The following is an 18,312-nucleotide window of genomic DNA, read 5'->3' on the forward strand; positions in this document are numbered from 1 at the left end:
TGACTGACAGGCAGATAGATAGATAGATAGATAGATAGATAGATAGATAGACAGACAGACAGCCTGACAGAAATATAGATTGATAGATAGATAGATAGATAGATAGATAGATAGATAGATAGATAGATAGATAGATAGACAGAAAGAGACACAGAGAGACAAATAGAAAGACAGACAGACAGGCAGGCAGATAGACAGTCAGACTGACAGACAAACAGAAAGATGGACGGACGGACGGAAAGATAGATAGATAGATAGATAGATAGATAGGTAGATTTGGTTTACAAAAAAATATTTTACAGAGTGGAATACCACATTACTGCATACTACACAGTGTACATAATATACTACTATTTACAAAAACACGGTACATGAAATGGTATGAATTATGTACCGATTCCATGCAGTGTGCTCTCTTGTATACTGCTCATTTTTGAATATGTAGTAGGTCTTCCACGTATTCCATGCATACAGAAAATTTGCATACTGCAATTGCATTTTATACATAGTGCAGAAATAGTAGGAGGAGCATATTAGAATCAGAATGAGCTTTATTGCCAAGTATGCTTACACATACAAGGAACTGGTCTTGGTGACAGGAGCTTCCAGTGTACAACAATACAAAAACAATAAAAAAAAATGGCAGCAAGACATAGATAATAATAAAAAATAAAAAATAAAAACTAATTATACGCATACGTACAGACACACACATACATACATACACATACACATGGGTAGTGCAAATTTAATACAATCTGTTATGTACAGTGCAAATACAAATCTGTTAAGTACAGTGCAAATGTTTTTTGTTTGTTTTTTTCAGAGGAATGAAATGGCAGAAGACATTGGATGTGTTGGATAAATATAAAAAAGACTAAACTGTGTATTGCACATAGTTATTGCTCAATGGAGCAATTTAACTGTTCATGAGATGGATAGCCTGAGGGAAAAAACTGTTCCTGTGCCTGATGGTTCTGGTGCTCAGAGCTCTGAAGCGTCGGCCAGAAGGCAACAGTTCAAAAAGGTAGTGGGCAGGGTGAGTGGGGTCCAGAGTGATTTTTCCAGCCTTTTTCCTCACTCTGGAAGTGTATAGTTCTTGAAGGGGGGGGCAGGGGGCAACCAATAATCCTCTCAGCAGTCCGAACTGTCCTTTGTAGTCTTCTGATGTCTGATTTCATAGCTGAACCAAACCAGACAGTTATTGAAGTGCAGAGAACCGACTCAATGACTGCTGAGTAAAACTGTATCAGCAGCACCTGTGGCAGGTTGAATTTCCTCAGCTGGTGAAGGAAGTACAACCTCTGCTGGACCTTTTTCACAATGGAGTCAATGTGGGTCTCCCACTTCAGGTCCTGTGAGATGGTAGTGCCCAGGAACCTGAATGACTCCACTGCTGCCACAGTGCTGGGTCAGTGTTGGGGTGTTCCACAATGATCTCCATCGAAGCAGGCTTGTAGTTCCCGCTCTGCTTCATTGGTCCATCTCTTTACAGTCCTTACTACTGGCTTGGTTGATTTTAATTTCTGCCTGTAGGTTGGAAGAAGATGAACCAGACAGTGATCAGAGAGTCCCAAAGCTGCTCTAGGGACAGAGCGATATGCATCCTTTATTGATGTGTAACAATGATCCAGTATGTTCCTGTCTCTGGTGGGGAATGTGATGTACTGTTTGTATTTGGGCAGTTCACGTGTGAGATTTGCTTTGTTAAAATCCCCAATAATAATAATAACTGAGTCCGAGTATTGTTGTTCCATGTCTGTGATTTGATCAGCCAGCTGTTGCAGCGCTGTGTTCAAACACGCGTTTGGTGCGATATACACACTCACCAGAATAAACGAGGAAAACTCCCGCGGCGAGTAGAAAGGCTTACAGTTAATAAAGAGCGCTTCCAAATTAGCACATCCTCTTTAACGTTGTTACATCTGTACACCAACTTTCATTGATGTAAAAGCATGTTCCACCGCCTCTCGTTTTCCCTGCTAACTCCATGATGCGATCCGCTCTGAACAGCTGGAAGCCCGGCAGATGTAACGCGATGTCTGGAATGGCTTCACTCAGCCAGGTTTCTATGAAGCACAAGGCAGCAGAGGTTGAAAAGTCCTTGTTTGTGCGGGTGAGGAGATGTAGTTCGTCCATTTTGTTAGGAAGAGAGCGGAGATTCGCTAAGTGAATACTCGGCAGAGCTGTTCGAAATCCGTACCGATGGCGTTTGACCAGTGCACCGGCTCATCTCCCTCTCCTGCGTCTCTTGAACAGCAGAGCTGCGCCTCCAACTAAAATGTCTAGCAAAACGTCTGAATATTCGAAAACCGGGAAAAGATTGTCTGGTACATGCTGTCGAATGTTCAGCAGTTCATCTCGATTACTAAACACAGGACAAACAAACAAAAACAACAAAAGAACTGAGGAGCTCCACACCGAGGCAGCCATCCGCGGCGCCATCATGTTCCAAACATAGCGTAAATAAGGGTTCATAATACACGATTTACGCAGTATGCGCAATGTATTCTCAAGTGTAGTTGTGGATGAATCTTAATTGCACATATTCCTTACGCACATGTGTAATTTAAATAACATTTTCAGCTAAAGTCCTCATAAAATGACCCAAAACTTTGTCCCTCTGTGTAAAAGAAAACACATACTGTATGCATACTTTAATGCACACTTGTAGACTTCATGAGTTGTTTGTTTTTTGCAAATACAGCTTGTTGTAACACTTTCCACCGACACTAAATGCTGTTTGGAGTTTCTGTGTGGTGACCACCGACTCTACTGCCATCTGATAAGAGTAATTCACTCGTGTGTTGTAAAACCACAGCTGCTTTTAAAGGCAACCTATCTTAATTGTCTAATACATGTTTGCATGTAATGACTTTTGTAGCTTAGTAACCAATGAGCTTCTCAGGGCTTGTATGTATATGGGGAATAATTACTCTCATTCACATACAGCAAATTCAGTCAGAATGCATCGGCCCATGCTTTACTCGTTGTCTAGGGGCTTGATGTTGTCATGGCAACATGGTGACATTATCTCAATATTTGCCTGACCTTTCCTCCACTATAGTAATTGTCAAGAAATGTTGAATCCACACTGGAATAAAGCATGATTCAATTGTGATAGTTTTAAATTCATTATTCTCATTCATTGTTTTCATTATTGTTGCTCATTCTTTGGGTTAGAGATTTTAACAAACAGCATTAAACTTTAGTATGCAAATTGTGCGGCTTCAGATTATTGCCCCGTGGACAACCAAATGGGAGAAAAATTCTCATAGGTGCCGAGCCATATCTAGAATGGGCTCTTTTGACTTTGGCCTGTAAGAAACCACCCAGAACAGCCTAACAACCACATAACAACACATTAAAACCCACTCATAACTCAGATTTTTTCAACTATTTTCAACTAGTCCCTGATTTATAAAAAAAATAAAATAAGAAGAATTCACGGTTACAGAAAGGCTCTGACAATGGGAATTAATGGGGCCAGTTAAAATAAATGTAAAATACACATTGTTTCAAAAGTAGAGCCACAAGATGTAAACATTATACGTTAACATGATTTTAGTGTGAAAAAATCACACTATGCTGTTGATTAGGCCTCTTTTGAATTGAACCCGGAACATTTCTTTAATACACACCAAATGTTGTTTTCTTCTAGTTTGTCATTTATGGCTCTTCCGTTTATGTTTTATCTCTGTCTGCTAGGGTAATCAGATTCTCTCCAGTCTTTCTCTGGACGAGTATAAGGCCACACTGAAAATGATTGAGAAGGCAATTTTGGCCACTGACTTGGCCCTCTACATGAAGTAGGTACCAGGTGTGATACTGTATACAGCGCATATTCAGAGATTTAGAAACCTATCTATCCATCTATCTGTCTGTCGTTCTATCTGTCGTTCTATCTATCTATCTATCTATCTATCTATCTATCTATCTATCTATCTGCCTATCTATCTGTCTGTCATTCTATCTTTCTATCTGTCTGTCTGTCATTCTATCTGTCTGTCTGTCTATCATTCTATCTGTCTGTCTGTCATTCTATCTTTCTATCTGTCTGTCTGTCATTCTGTCTGTCTGTCTGTCTGTCTGTTTGTCTGCCATTCTGTCATTCTATCTGTCTGTCTGTCTTTTGTTCTATCTATCTATCTATCTATCTATTGTTCTGTATGTCGTTCTATCTGTTGTTCTGCCTATCTGTCTGTCTGTCTGTCTATCATTCTATCTGTCTGTCTGTCTGTTATTCTATCTTTGTATCTGTCTGTCTGTCTATCATTCTATCTATCTGTCTGTCTGTCTGTCATTCTATCTTTCTATCTGTCGTTCTATCTATCTGTCTGTCTGTCTGTCTGTCGTTCTATCTGTCGTTCTGTCTATCTGTCGTTCTATCTATCTGTCTATCTATCGTTCTATCTATCGTTCTATCTGCCTGCCTACCTGACGTTCTATCGTTCTATCTGTCGTTCTATCTGTCGTTCTATCTATTGTTCTGTAGTCCGTTCTATTGTTTGTTCTATTGTTCTATCCATCGTTCGTTCTATCGTGCGTTCTATCTGTCTGTCATTCTGTCTGTCATTCTATCTATCTATCTGTCTGTCTGTCTGTCTGTCTGTCGTTCTATCTATCTATCTATCTGTCTGTCTGTCTATCATTCTATCTTTCTATCTTTCTATCTGTCGTTCTATGTATCTGTCTGTCTGTCTGTCGTTCTGTCTATCTGTCTGTCTGTTTGTCTGCCATTCTGTCGTTCTATCTGTCTGTCTGTCTGTCATTCTGTCGTTCTATCTGTCGTTCTGTCTGTCTGTCTGTCGTTCTATCTGTCTGTCTGTCTATCTATCTATCTATCTATCTATCTATGTATCTGTCTATCTATCTATCGTTCTATCTATCGTTCAATCTGCCTGCCTGCCTGACGTTCTATCGTTCTGTCTGTCGTTCTGTCATTCTATCTGTCTGTGTCTGTCTGTCTGTCGTTCTATCTGTCTGTCGTTCTGTCTATTTGTCTGTGTCTGTCTGTCTGTCGTTCTATCTGTCTGTCGTTCTGTCTGTCTGTCATTCTATCTATCTGTCTGTGTCTGTCTGTCTGTCGTTCTATCTGTTGTTCTGTCTATCTGTCTGTGTCTGTCTGTCTGTCGTTCTGTCTGTCGTTCTGTCTATCTGTCTGTGTCTGTCTGTCTGTCTATCTGTCTGTCTGTCGTTCTATCTGTTTCTCTGCCTGTCTGTCTATCTGTCTGTCTGTCATTCTATCTATCTGTCTATCTATCTGTCTATGCAGAAAAAGAACAGAATTCTTCGAGCTAGCTAAGAACAGTCAGTTTGTGTGGGAAGACGACTATCACAGAGATCTCATGAGGTGAGTGGCGTGAGCGTTTATTGCCAGATGTGTTTATGTTTGGGTGAATTGCATTTATTTCTTTATTGTGATGTTATATTGTTCTGTAGGTCAATGCTGATGACCGCATGTGATATCTCTGCTATTACAAAACCCTGGCCAGTACAGAAGAGGGTAAGTCTTAATTATAGTCGATTCAGTTTAATTTTTAAAATACATATTGTTCCAAAGCAGCTTTGGGCATGCAATATGGCTATGCTGTTCACAATTAAAAATCCCTTTCAAAGCTCATTTATGTATGATCTTCAGAGAACTGTTAAGTGAATTTAATATGGACTTTGTGCATTCAAAATGGTAAAGCACCTATGTCATCAAACTGCTTGATGTATAATGTAGGTTTAGAGCAGCTAATGTAGTGAACAGTGATTTGTAGGCATTTTGACACTTTCATGAATGTTATCCCTCACATTGTCAATGTTTCAAAACTACTTCACACTTAAACTGGCTTAATTCTTAATAATAGTGACACTTAATTATACAAGTAACAAATAATTATGTTTTAGAAGTTTCTCAAAATCCACTTGGTCTCTGTGATACTCTGTTTCCTAGAGATGATCTAGAAAATGGCTATATCCTAATACTTTGTATCAGTGAAACAATTTAAATGTATTTTATGTTTCAACAGATAGCAGAGCTGGTTGCCACAGAGTTTTTTGAACAAGGTGACAAGGAGCGGAGAGAACTAAACATTGAACCTATTGTAAGTTCTTCACTTCCATTATGAAAAGGGATCATGTGTTTTATACAAGTCAAAACCCCTAGTTACAGTATATGGTCACTATGGAGGATGATAAAGTGACAGTAAACACGTGGCTGTATTCTCTTGAAGGATTTGATGAACAGAGAGAAGCAGGATAAAATTCCCACCATGCAAGTGTCTTTCATTGATGCCATTTGTACACAGTTATACGAGGTAAATCATTCTTTTTATTTTCATTTGTAGCCTTTTACTCCTTATTTAAAAGGAAAGTAGAGAGGAGACAGTGATTGTGTCTATCAGTCTCTCCCTGTTTTTGTGTATGTGTGATCAGGCATTGACTGGTATCTCAGAGAGCTGCTCCCCTCTGCTGGACGGCTGTAGGAAGAACAGACAGAATTGGAAAATACTGGCTGAACAAGGAGAGGAACGAGCTTCACTCATTGGAGGACCGTGATGGCTCTTTTGACACGCATGCTTTCTCGGACCATCCACGTTCATTCCCAGCCCCTTTTCCAGAGACTGAAGTAGATTCAATTACAATCACAAAAACATTAACCACTCACAATTTCAAAAATAAAAAAGCAGCATCCAGGAGCAGGGTTTTGGAAGGTTGGATTAAAGATGTAGCAGATGAAAGTAACTTCTTGAATCGAGTGTACTGTGCTATTGAAGAGAAGTATGGATGGATCTTTACCTGTCCAGGTAAACCAGTGGGTACTAAAGAAGGTGATTGAGGTTTTGAAACTGTGACTTAACCATGTTGACGCAAGAAATGGGCAAAACAAGTTCAGCATATTGCATACTGTTGATAACCACAGAAAATAATTCAGTCTTTAAAAACTGTGCTTACAATGTAAGTCTATGAGGCAAGACATTCAGGAGGGTTTAAAGGCAGAAATGTGAAGCTTACAATTTTATAAATGCACTTACATTAATACTTATGTTAAAACTCATGTATTATTTGAGCTGTTGTTTAAATCATCATTTTTATGGTCGTTTTAGGGTTTACGGTGTTATGTCGTCATGGCAACGAAGTTGTAAAATTGGATATAACTTTACACAGGTTATTAAGTGATTTTATCACATAAAATCTTGTTTACATGCACATGGTATACGTCTTGTGGCTATACTTTTGAAACAGTGAGTATTTTAACGTTTACAGATTGGCCCCCATTCACTTCCATTGTAAGTGCCTCACTGTAACTTGTTTTACAGAAAAGGAGGGACGAGTCGAAATTCATTTTTGTGGTAATCAACATTATGCCACACATGCTGTCAATTGAGCTTAACTTGTACTGAACCCGGAATATCCCTTTAATTCTTCCATACAAAAAAATAAAAGTGTTATTTGTGCTGTAAAGTTGTCTAAATCATCCTTTTAGCTGAGAGACTACTTTTCTAGGTGGAAGAATTTCTGACTGTAAGTCACTGAGATAAGTGGGTGTATTTTTCTCTGTGTAAATCTTACTGGTATCTTTGCAGAAGTTACCGGCTTTACATTTTCATGACAGGAGTTGATCAGAAATAACTTTACATAGACAAGGTTAGTGTGTGATTTTATCACACTACTCTTATATTAACTAGGGCTGGTTAGAAATATAGATTTTCCGATTAATCGCGAGTCCCAAGATCAGTCTTTTACTTTTTTCCTCTATTTTACTTTAGTTTTGGTTGTGATTATTATATCTGGTAAATAAATAGCAATTGAACTGCATAGTTTGGGCCCTGTTTTTTTTAAATTGCTATATCGTAATGTACCACGATTCCCTGTATAATGATGATCATTTTGGGAATCGGGAAATCTGTACGGATACCCGGCACTAATATTAACTTGTATAATGTTTGCATCTTGTGGCTATCTTTTCTAAGCAGCGGATATTTTAATGGTTATTCCAGTTTAATGCCTTGCCCCATAGACTTTCATTGTAGCGCATTACTGTACACACATTTATTTAATTATTTTTTACAAACTGAGGGATGAGATGAAACTCTGTGATAACCAACAAAATGCCATAAATGCTGCTGATAGAGTTTAACTCATGAACATCCTTTTAATTATCCTACATAGGCTCTATAAAAGGGCATTGACACTGTGCTATATTCTTATGTAGCCTGTTTTTTATTCTTATTTTGTGTAGCTCACTCAATGAATTACTGAAATAAAGGCACATAATACATTTTTATTGTGCTTCATTGCACTGCTGAAGCCGACATAAAAGGAACATGTTGATTAAATCGTCATTGGAAATGATTTTTCACCGTTTGACCATTTCCATGTCACTTTGTAGCAAACCTTTAAACTGAGTCTGTTTCATGTTGTTGTTGTTTTTAATTCTTCACAAGAAATATTGTATAAAGCTGAGGATGACCTTGCCTGTGAAGTTAATTAACATATTTGTCAATCTATTATAATAAATCACATGCACGCACCCACAAAGCAAATTTACTTTAGATGGAAGTGAAACTAGATATTTGTAGAAATGTTACTGTTCAAGTTCAAAATGCTGGAACTGTGTTCAGAAAGAAACTTGTTACATTCTCTTACCTGACTTTGTTGTTGGGTCTAGTTTTGATTTAACTCAGTTATTCTGTCGATTATCATCCTTCTACAATGTATTATTTAGGTGGCACCTCATGCATTTTAATGTATTTTCCCTTGTAAGTACTTCACTTGAAGTACCCATAACATGGCTTGGCAAACCTTACTTTCCTTTGTTTACGTATTTCCTATTGAAACTTGACAATTTCAGGCAGGATATTTCAAAGGGCTTATTACTTTTTTTTTTTTTTGTATTATTATTATCAAAGATTTTAGTTTACATCACAGCCGTGCACCATGATATGTTTCTACTTGCTATTTATAACACCATGTAACACAATTTTTGTTCGTGGGTAGTAAGTGTTATTTCCTAATTGCTTATGCCTTAAAAGTATAAAAAATGGCCATTATTCCCCACAAACTTTGCATTTGTGACCAGGACAGTGATATTTTGAAATGTACCTATTTCCAGTGAGAAAACGGGCGAATTTGTGTCTTTCTGTTCTCATGAAGTCAGAAAAAAACAACATATGAATCCAAAATCCTTCTTTATCTGTGGTCCGACGAAGACACCGGCTTTGACCTTTTCCTCAGACAGCTTAGGGAAGAAGTCTTGAAGGTACTTGAAGGCTGCCGACTCCTTATCTAGAGCTCTGACAAATTGTTTCATAAGGCCCAATTTGATGTGCAGTGGTGGCGTCAGCACCTTCCGGGGGTCCACCAGTGGCTCCCACTTGACGTTGTTCCTCCCCACAGAGAACTCGGTCCGCTGTGGCCAGTCCCACCTGTGGTCGTGCGGGGACCCTCTCCATGTAGAATAAAACAGCTTTTATAAAGTTACAGATGTGACTAGAGTCTTCATCTCAAGTCGTCCTGATTACATACATGTTTCAAAATTGCAATTCATTGCTTAAGAAAAAAAAAAAAACTGAGTGCACCTTTAAATTGTGTTTTTTATGGTAATTTTAGAGTTTATGCAGTTACGTCACAACGAAGTTGTAATATTGAATATAACTTTACACAGAAAAGGTTAGTAAGTGAGTTTATCAACTTAAATCAAGTTAACACACATACAGCTCTGGAAAAAACTGAGACCACTGCAAAATGATCAGTTTCTCTGGATTTACTATTTACAGGTATGTGTTTGAGTAAAAAGTTCATATTCATTTCTAAACATCACAATACTAATGTTTTAACTCCAGAAGAGTTCAGAAATCAATATTTGGTGGAATAACCCTGATTTTCAATCACAGCTTTCATGCGTCTTGGCATGCTCTCTATCAGTCTTTCACATTTCTGTTGGGTGACTTTATGTCACTCCTGGCACAAAAATTCAAGCAGCTCAGCTTTGTTTGATGACTTGTGGCCATCCATCTTCCTCTTGATCACATTCCAGAGGTTTTCAATGGGGTTCAGGTCTGGAGATTGGGCTGGCCATGACCTGTCATGTTTTGATCTGGTGGTCCTCCATCCACACCTTGATTGACCTGGCTGTGTTGCATGGAGCATTGTCCTGCTGGAAAAACCAATCCTCAGAGTTGGGGAACATTGTCAGAGCAGAAGGAATAAAGTTTTCTTCCAGGATAAACTTGTACGTGGCTTGCTGAAGCACCCCCAGATCATCACCGATCCTTCAGCAAGGCTGGAATCGGGCAGATTCGTCTTTGTGAAGAACGCATGAATCAAGCCACGTACAAGTTTATCCTGGAAGAAAACTTGCTTCCTTCTGCTCTGACAATGTTCCCCAACTCTGAGGATTTTAATTAAAGTGACACTGCTTTACAAAGCAAATAAGTTTGAGTATGCTACGCTGAAAGTTTGAGTAAGTTAATTCTGAATACAGGATGTTACACAACTGTTTTTCCAAAACATTACAACTATTTGAATGATGTGCGAAAAAAAAGATGTGTAAAACTTTGTAAATGCTCCTTTTGTGTTCCACTGAAAAAAAATTAAATAAATAACAGCATGGGTTTGTAACAACATGGAGAGTAAATAATGAAATTTTTTAGTGAACTATTTCTTTAAAAGATGTTGAAACCTTCCCTTAGATTTATCACCACCTACAGTACAACTTCCACAAAATATAAAATAAGGTATAATGAATGAATACAATCTTTGGAAACAAGGCATTTATTTTCTGGTTTGGAAATACATTTAAAATTTCAACATAAGAAATTAGCTTTATATAGATATATACAAAAGATAGAAACAGAAACAGAAAACACAGCCACAGAAAAAAGTGAGCAATTACATGGAGTTTGTCTTCTTGTAGGCCACCATACTGTTCACCTTGTGAATGGAAGTAGTGAAGGACCGCAAGCGGACCTCTTCTGATTGGTCGATGAGTTGAGGACCAGACTCCTCCCACTGCTCAGGCACCTCCAGGTCTTTGTCTGTGTAGATCAGAAGGTCGAAGGCGCCTGTGTCGTTAGGAACAAAAGATAAAGTCAAATCATTTAAAATACTGTACACATCATGTATCAAAGAATTAATCAACGACATAGTACGTTGTTCAGGTTACTCCATAAATTGGTTTATCATATTGAGAACTAAATATTAGAGTTTCCACACTTTTTGACCAATGAATTTCCCTCAGTATTGGAATTGCAATTATTCATTTTGATTAACAGAATTTATTTTAAAAATACTTATGTTTTGTGGAGCAACTGCATGCCATATTGTTCATGTAGTGTACACATCTAAAACACGCCGAGGACTGTGTTCATGTCAGGGCACTGTAAGTCGCTTTGGATAAAAGTGTCTGCCAAATGCGTAAATGTAAATGTAATATTTTCAAATGCATAAAGAATTACAAATGTTTCCCTTCGTGCGAAATAAGGGCTTGTAGGTTTTATTGGAGAGCCTTAACATAACGTGAGAGAGTGAAGAATTTAGGACAGAAATACATTATTAATATTGCATAATGTAATATTGTTGGCGGTGTTGTCTGTTTCGTAAATGATATAACACATAAAATACTATATTTTTTAAAGCCTCAAAAGTAATCATATAGCCCCATTTTATTATATGATTTCAAGTTAAATATCAATAAATGACTACTTAAGGTGTAGGCCTATCTGTATTAAGCATACGTACACCTTAAGAAGTATGACAATTTGTATGACAATTGCTTATCATAATAATCGCAATTATGAAAAATTATTGCCAGCCAAATTTTATAATCGTGACAGCCCTAGCTGCAATGGGGTCTGAGATCTTAAGGAGCTGTGATGTGAACAACAAGGGGTCTGAGACCACATTAATGTGAAGAGGACCAAAAAAGAAACCGGGTCCTCTTTTTAAGTCCACTTACATTGTGAAAACCAAAAGCACTGAGGTCATTTGCGGCTGGTTTGGTTCACTTAAAACGTACTATATGTGAAACCACCCTTAGATTCAGACTAATTAGATAATGAATTATTCAGACCGATTTGTGAAACTGTTTGACTGATTCACCAAAAAGGACGGTCTTCAAAAGAACAATTTGCTCACAATTTGAATCACTTTACAATCATAGCTTGTGGACACGTTCTGTATATCAATATCTGGCTTATGAAATATTCCTGAGCACAGCAAAACTTCACTCATTCTAGAAATATCACTACAAAAATGACCGTTCCAGGCCAGTGACAACTTTAAAATTCCTTGATATTTCCAGGTATGGAAAACATTAATGCAACAAATCAAGCCCATGACCCTTAAGTAAATGACGTAATAAGGAACGTTCCTACCATCGGAGCAATTCAAGCTTGATATTACTTTGACTTTACAATATTTTGTAAAAACCCTATTTTAACTTTGAAGCCACTTTTTGTACTAAGTGTAAATGATGCAATTTATTTGAATCCGAATTAAATGTATCTTATTTTAAGCATTATAAACTAAATTATTTTTGTTTAGAGGCCTTTCTCAGTTAATATTGATATGTGATTAATTAATTGGCACATCATGCAAATAATTTGATTACTCTTTTTATGTGATCGACAGCCCTGGTTTTGCTTTAATAAGTGTTTGTCAGAAATCCTGTTTTTGGTATGCTTTCCAAATCAACCATTTCATACAAATCAACCCCGAACACAGAGAGACAGGTTAATTGGCAATAAAATCACAATGTATGGTACGGTTTTGAATAGTCCAATTATCAGTTATCTTGCAGCTATGGCCGTGTACGGAAACGATACTTGAACAATCACAGATGTACTTACATGCAGTCTCTAACAAAGGCAAGAAGGTGACTGTGGCTGTGATCTGCCTGATAACGGAACGGATTTCCTCTTGAATGGCTTTTATGGACTTCTCCCTGGGGGCACTGGAATAAGCATGAACAATTTTAACACCCTTATATTAATATTGGTCAAGAAAGTAGATTCAAATTAAAAGAAATTATCATCTTGTCCTTTTATAAGTGGATGTGGATAAATTTGAAGAAAATGTAATCCATCTATTTCAACCACATGCCTGCTCTCCTTTGCCGTCTTGTCGCAATCTATGTCAAACTGCCATCGCTCGAGCACCTCATTCGTCTCCAGGCATGTGATGACCACAACCAGCTTCTGCACAGTGCATTCAAATAACCATTCTGCAGAAAAAAAAAACATCCAACGTGACCAACTGCTAAGTAAAACTACACATACACCTATATGATATTTTGAAGGATATATTGGGTGTTTTTCAATGGGGTCCAAAACGTTCAATCTCCAAAAAGCAGCAAAAATGGTTTAATCCAAGTCTTCTTTATGGATACGTTCGCTTTGGGTGAGAAACATATCAAAATTTTAGTCCTTCTTCACTATAAGTCTTTGGAACACAGTGCAGGCTTCAGCACGGTGATTATTTGATGTTGTGCGCGGTTGACAGGTCCTCGATCCCTGTCTCATTATACATCAAGAAGACGTTGCATTTCTATTTTCTAGAGTTTACCATCAACCTTTAGGCGACCACTGTCCATTTTCAAAAGGATCCCATATTTCTTCTCACGACTATCATTTTAACCCCATGTTTGCATTTTCAAAATAGCCCAACTGGTCGGGAAAACCTCGAACCTGGCAACACTGTGCCTGGTTTGTGTGCAGCGTTCTGAACGTGCGTGAAGCGTAAGAAAGTGTGTGAAGGAACTTCTCTCATGAACACATCAAGGACAGCAAAGATGTCAAGATTTATAGTGAAAAAGGAGTTATATTTGGGTCTGTTTCTTACCCAAAGCGGTCGCATTGCTTCAGAAGACATGGATTAAACCACTCGAGTTGTATGGATTACTTTTATACTACCTTTGTGCTATTTGGAGCTTAAAAGTTTTGGCTTACATTGAACTGACAAAAGCACCACATACATCCTTCAAAATGTTTTCTTTTGTGTTTTGCAGTAGAAAGAAAGTCATACAAATCTGTGATAACAATGAGGGTGAGTAAATAATGAGAGAACTAATCTTTTTGGGCTGGCCTACTCCTTTAACAATTGTCATGTCCTGTGGGGCCTGGGTAGCTCAGTGAGTAGTGACGCTGACTATCACCCCTGGAGTCGCGAGTTCGAATCTGAGTGACTCCAGCCAGGTCTCTTAAGCAACCAAATTGGCCCGGTTGCTAGGGAGGGTAGTCACATGGGGTAACCTCTTCGTGGTCGTGATTAGTGGTTCTCGCTCTCAATGGGGCGTGTGGTGAGCTGCGACCACGGTCCAAGCTCAATCACCAGAGCAAGAGCACCCGTAGCCCTACTAGGGCTGGGCAAAAAAATTGCATTTCTGTATCGATTCGATATCGATTCTCAAAAGCCATGGATTTATCTTTTACTCGGTGCAACCCTCCACTACAATGAGAGGAAATCACTCGCATTTGCAACCAAATTTCACACTATATGACTAAAAATGTATAATTTGGCTTTATAGATTTAAAACGCTGGTAAATGTTTAGATTTCACTCATCAGTGAATTAATGGTGTAGTACAGTGGTGGTGTATTCAGCAGCGAGATCCTTTCACTGCGTGTTGAGTGTAGAAGTTGTTCTGTGTAATGCGTGTCCACAGAAGAGATACACGCGACCCATTTGTCAATAAATAATGTCTCTTTTAATACTCTGTTCTTTGTAGTCAGTTGTTGATCAAAACCAACAAAACAAAAAACATTTAATTCTAAATCACACATAGCACAGATAAAGTCGTTTGTGTCTCATGTTAACTTTTGCTCATTTACAGACACTCTTTACAGAAATGCCGGGTTTCCTTAAAGAGACGGTACCGGTTTTTAGCATATGCTTAGTACAAATTATGCAATTAAACAATAAACATGTAACAAAATATAATATATGCAATACAGTATCATATTTATTTGATTTGTTAAGTTTAAAAAAGTAAAATGTGACAAATTTTGAAAAATTATACAAATATTTAATTTCATAATGTACCTAGTTAGAAGTATAATTAACAGCATTAGCTGGGAGAGAATTTATTTCATATGTGAGCAAAAAGGACATTATAACTGAAATATACCCATATGAATCTATATCGAATCAAATCAAATCGAGAGCTTGTGAATTGGAACCGAATCGGGATATTATAATACCCAGCCCTAGGCTTTAGCTTAGTGAATTTTTTTTCCTTTAGTGGAGTTAGTAAGGATTCATATAAGATGAAATGTCTCCTTTGTCTCCCACATGCCATCAAATCTGTTTTCATTCTTGCCGTTACTTTCTTAATACTTTTTGGCAGGGATGTAAAAAGTACTCAAATTTTACTTTCGCTCAAGTATGTTTCAGGCTAGATACGTGGACTTTTAAATGAGTAAAATTTTCACTCAGTATCCATACTTTCACTCAAGTAAAATTTGAGTACTTTTTACACCCCTGCCAAAAAATAGTAATGCATCTGTGTGACGAGGAGGAGGGCGGGGCTGGGCCGTGAGGACACACGGCCGACCCTGGATAGCCCGATCGCCAGGAGGGGGATAAAGACGAGCCGGAGGCGCCAGTTCGAGGAAGACGCACGCGGCCGCGTTGCATGCGTGTCTGCGTTTGTTTATGTTTGTTTTATATTGAGTTTTATCATTAAACTTTATGTCGACTGTTTAGCCGGTACCCGCCTCCTCCTTGCCCATCCCTTACCCAGTTACAATCTGTAAGGGCGTCTTTGTAATGAACCTTTGAGTTGTGAGACGACATTGGTGAGGTAGTTCTTCAGCTTGGTGTCTGTGGTCAGCTGAAGGCTCATGTCATACTGCGTGACTCTGGTGAAGGTCTCTGCTGGGTAGATTCCTCGCTGGTACAAGATACTGTTGATACCAAATGCTACCAGAAGACAACAAACATATGAATACATTTGATTATTGAAGGAATAGTTTTTTTATTTAGTATAAATTCTCCTCCCTGTCCAGTAAGTGGAGATATGCAAGAAAAATGTAAATAGCAAAAAGCAAGAGAAGATATGAAAGCGATAGTGTGGATTTATAGTACAAGAGGACTTAACCCTTGTGCGACCATCAGGACATTTTTGTCGTTTTCATTTTTGCTTTTTCGATCATTTTGGCTGTGTTAATGCCAATGGCATAAATTTTGCCAAAGGTGCGTATTGTTTGGGGAATTTTGATATTTCAACCTCAGTTCCTATAATACATCTGTAATACACTGTGTACACAAAATATTTACACTCAGGATCTTAAGGACAAAAATGTCCCCATTGAAACCCATTAAAATGGCAATATTTGATTCCAGAGCCATTAAAGCATAAAATCATGAATTCTATGATATTATGCTTTCATTCCGGAGCCCTGGCTTCAAAATGTAAATTTTTAATATTTTCCACCAGATGGCGCCATTTTTCCCATGTTAAGCCTATGGAGCAAATACATTCTTTTTACCCATTTTCTATATGCTGTATTATAGAGCACTGCAGGCCAATTGAATAAATGATGCAGCTAAAATTGTGTGTGTGTGTTAGTATGGATGTCAGAGTGTGTTTTGTATGCGTGTATTGAGAAATGTGTGTGTGCAAAAAACAGCAGCAGCATTATGTGAACAAACTGGCATTTAAAGGGTTAAAATCCTGAAAATGAATGAATATTTGGTAGTTATGATCAGGGCTGATGGTGGTTAAAAAGTCTAAGTCAGTGAAAGTGGAAAATAATATTAATATATAATATTATTATGGCAGTTTTTTTGAAGCGGGCATTTTTATCCTCTAAGGACCTCTGAGTAACTTTTTTTAAATTGACACACAAGGGTTAAATATTGATCTGTTTCTCACCCACACCTATCATGTATCTTCTGAAGACATGGATTTAACCACTGAAGTCTTTTATGCTGCCTTTATGTGCTTTTTGGAGCTTCAAAGTTCTGGCCACTATTCATTTGCATTGTATAGACCTCCAGAGCTGAAATATTCTTCTAAAAGTCTTTATCTGTGTTCAGCAGAAGAAAGAAAGTCATGCACATCTGGGATGGCATGAGGGTGAGTAAATGATGAGAGCATTTTTTATTTTTGTGTGAACTATTTCTTTAAATAGATAAAATAAATGAATCCGCTTCGAATCTTAGCACTGAATGTGCATCAGTTAAACGCCTCATGAATACATATAATTTTTCAACACAGAAATAAAGAGAGAAAAAACACACGACACGTGCTGCGTTGTCTAACATCCAATAGACATTTCGTATTCACAACAGCCACTAACGACGCCATGAAACGAATCAAACGACTCCAGGGCGCATTTTATTACTTACAGAAAAATTCAGCAACAAGTTCCGCGCTCCCCTTCAGTGTGATTCCCTTCAATGTCTTGGACATCTTGAATTAGGCTTAATTTAGGTAGTTTATGCTTGAACAACGTTTCGCTTCTTCTTGCTTCTCTCTACCGCCAATCAGTTTGAATCCAGACGCTGCGTCTGACGTAAGCGCACACGTCATTATGACTAGACCGGAACTGAACTGCATGGGAAGAGCCCTTCTACAAATTTATAACGTTTGGCGCGACACTGGTGAGGACACCAGAGGCAGTTCTTTTTGAAAGGAGATTCTTCAGTGTGCTGAATAAACTGCTTTTGTGAGGAAACCGCTCATCACTGAATATATTGACCACCTGTCTGCTAATACTTACTATGTGTTACACTTAACAATCCTTTTGGAGTGAACTGTGTGTGGAGTTTGCCACGATAAAATTGCTGTTTAATGAGGAAGACGTGGACGATTTTGCGACAGGGATGGGTCGGTTTACGGCTCTCCCCATTCATTTGTCTGGTATCCGTAAACGGTGACGTACTGGCGTAAATCGCTAGTTGACAGTTACGCTCTCTCTTCATGTTTAAACGCGGAGGTATTTGAGGATAAAATATCTCTGGCATAGGTTCCAAATTCAGATTTTGGGTGTTTGTACTTAAAGGTGCTATATGTCAGATTGACAACGAGCGTTTGAAATGGGTACTGCAGTCCAAATTCAAAATATTGGAGAGTTGTCTGCCCCTCCCCAGACTCGAAGCTCAAGCGGGTTGCCAGAATGTTGACACGCAAATTAGCCACCTCAGCATCCGTTTTAAAGGATTTCTGGGCTTTAAGCTGTCTCCATCTTCCATTGGCATATCCAGTATTTATCCTTGTTTTACTACGCCTCTGGTCATGGTGGTTTTTAGACGGATGGCGAGGCTTTTTAGATCGGGTGGAATCTGTTATCTCTGATCCAGTTCGTTGGCAGGCTTCCAT

The 18,312-nt window shown here is 38.2% G+C and overlaps 2 protein-coding genes across 7 annotated transcripts in view; one reads left to right on the forward strand and one right to left on the reverse strand.

Annotated features, from left to right (window-relative positions):
- Window positions 1-9,430, forward strand: part of pde5ab (phosphodiesterase 5A, cGMP-specific, b) — a 59,244-nt gene extending 49,814 nt beyond the window's left edge. For 3 of the 6 annotated variants that reach the window (XM_051705397.1, XM_051705392.1, XM_051705361.1), the window contains 6 exons: window positions 3,709-3,809; window positions 5,276-5,353; window positions 5,443-5,506; window positions 6,018-6,092; window positions 6,222-6,305; window positions 6,424-9,430. In XM_051705397.1, the coding sequence (XP_051561357.1) occupies window positions 3,709-3,809; window positions 5,276-5,353; window positions 5,443-5,506; window positions 6,018-6,092; window positions 6,222-6,305; window positions 6,424-6,546 (525 nt within the window). In that variant the 3' untranslated portion in view covers window positions 6,547-9,430. Of the gene's footprint in view, window positions 1-3,708; window positions 3,810-4,495; window positions 5,354-5,442; window positions 5,507-6,017; window positions 6,093-6,221; window positions 6,306-6,423 lie in introns of those variants that run through there. The other 3 variants (XM_051705374.1, XM_051705383.1, XR_007897976.1) reach the window with 3 other exon arrangements.
- Window positions 9,431-10,739: 1,309 nt separating this feature from the next.
- On the reverse strand, window positions 10,740-17,498 carry mad2l1 (MAD2 mitotic arrest deficient-like 1 (yeast)). Its single transcript, XM_051705409.1, has 5 exons — window positions 17,340-17,498; window positions 15,762-15,908; window positions 13,093-13,213; window positions 12,840-12,943; window positions 10,740-11,054 (listed from the first exon to the last, which is right to left on the reverse strand). The coding sequence occupies exons 1-5, from the start codon at window positions 17,401-17,403 to the stop codon at window positions 10,882-10,884; spliced, it is 609 nt and encodes a 202-aa protein (XP_051561369.1). The 5' UTR covers window positions 17,404-17,498; the 3' UTR covers window positions 10,740-10,881.
- Window positions 17,499-18,312: the final 814 nt, after the last annotated feature.

This window comes from Myxocyprinus asiaticus, chromosome 1, assembly GCF_019703515.2.
Source record: "Myxocyprinus asiaticus isolate MX2 ecotype Aquarium Trade chromosome 1, UBuf_Myxa_2, whole genome shotgun sequence".
Taxonomy (NCBI): domain Eukaryota; kingdom Metazoa; phylum Chordata; class Actinopteri; order Cypriniformes; family Catostomidae; genus Myxocyprinus; species Myxocyprinus asiaticus.

What these genes read in the sequence shown, in the direction of transcription:
- mad2l1 (XM_051705409.1), bottom strand. Translation starts at nt 17,403, where the DNA reads ATGTCCAAGACATTGAAGGGAATCACACTGAAGGGGAGCGCGGAACTT. An exon ending in ACTTGTTGCTGAATTTTTCT is followed by an intron (nt 15,909 to 17,339) that starts GTAAGTAATAAA and finishes GTCTTCTGGTAG; the next exon opens with CATTTGGTATCAACAGTATC. An exon ending in GCCTTTGTTAGAGACTGCAT is followed by an intron (nt 11,055 to 12,839) that starts GTAAGTACATCT and finishes CTAACGACACAG; the next exon opens with GCGCCTTCGACCTTCTGATC.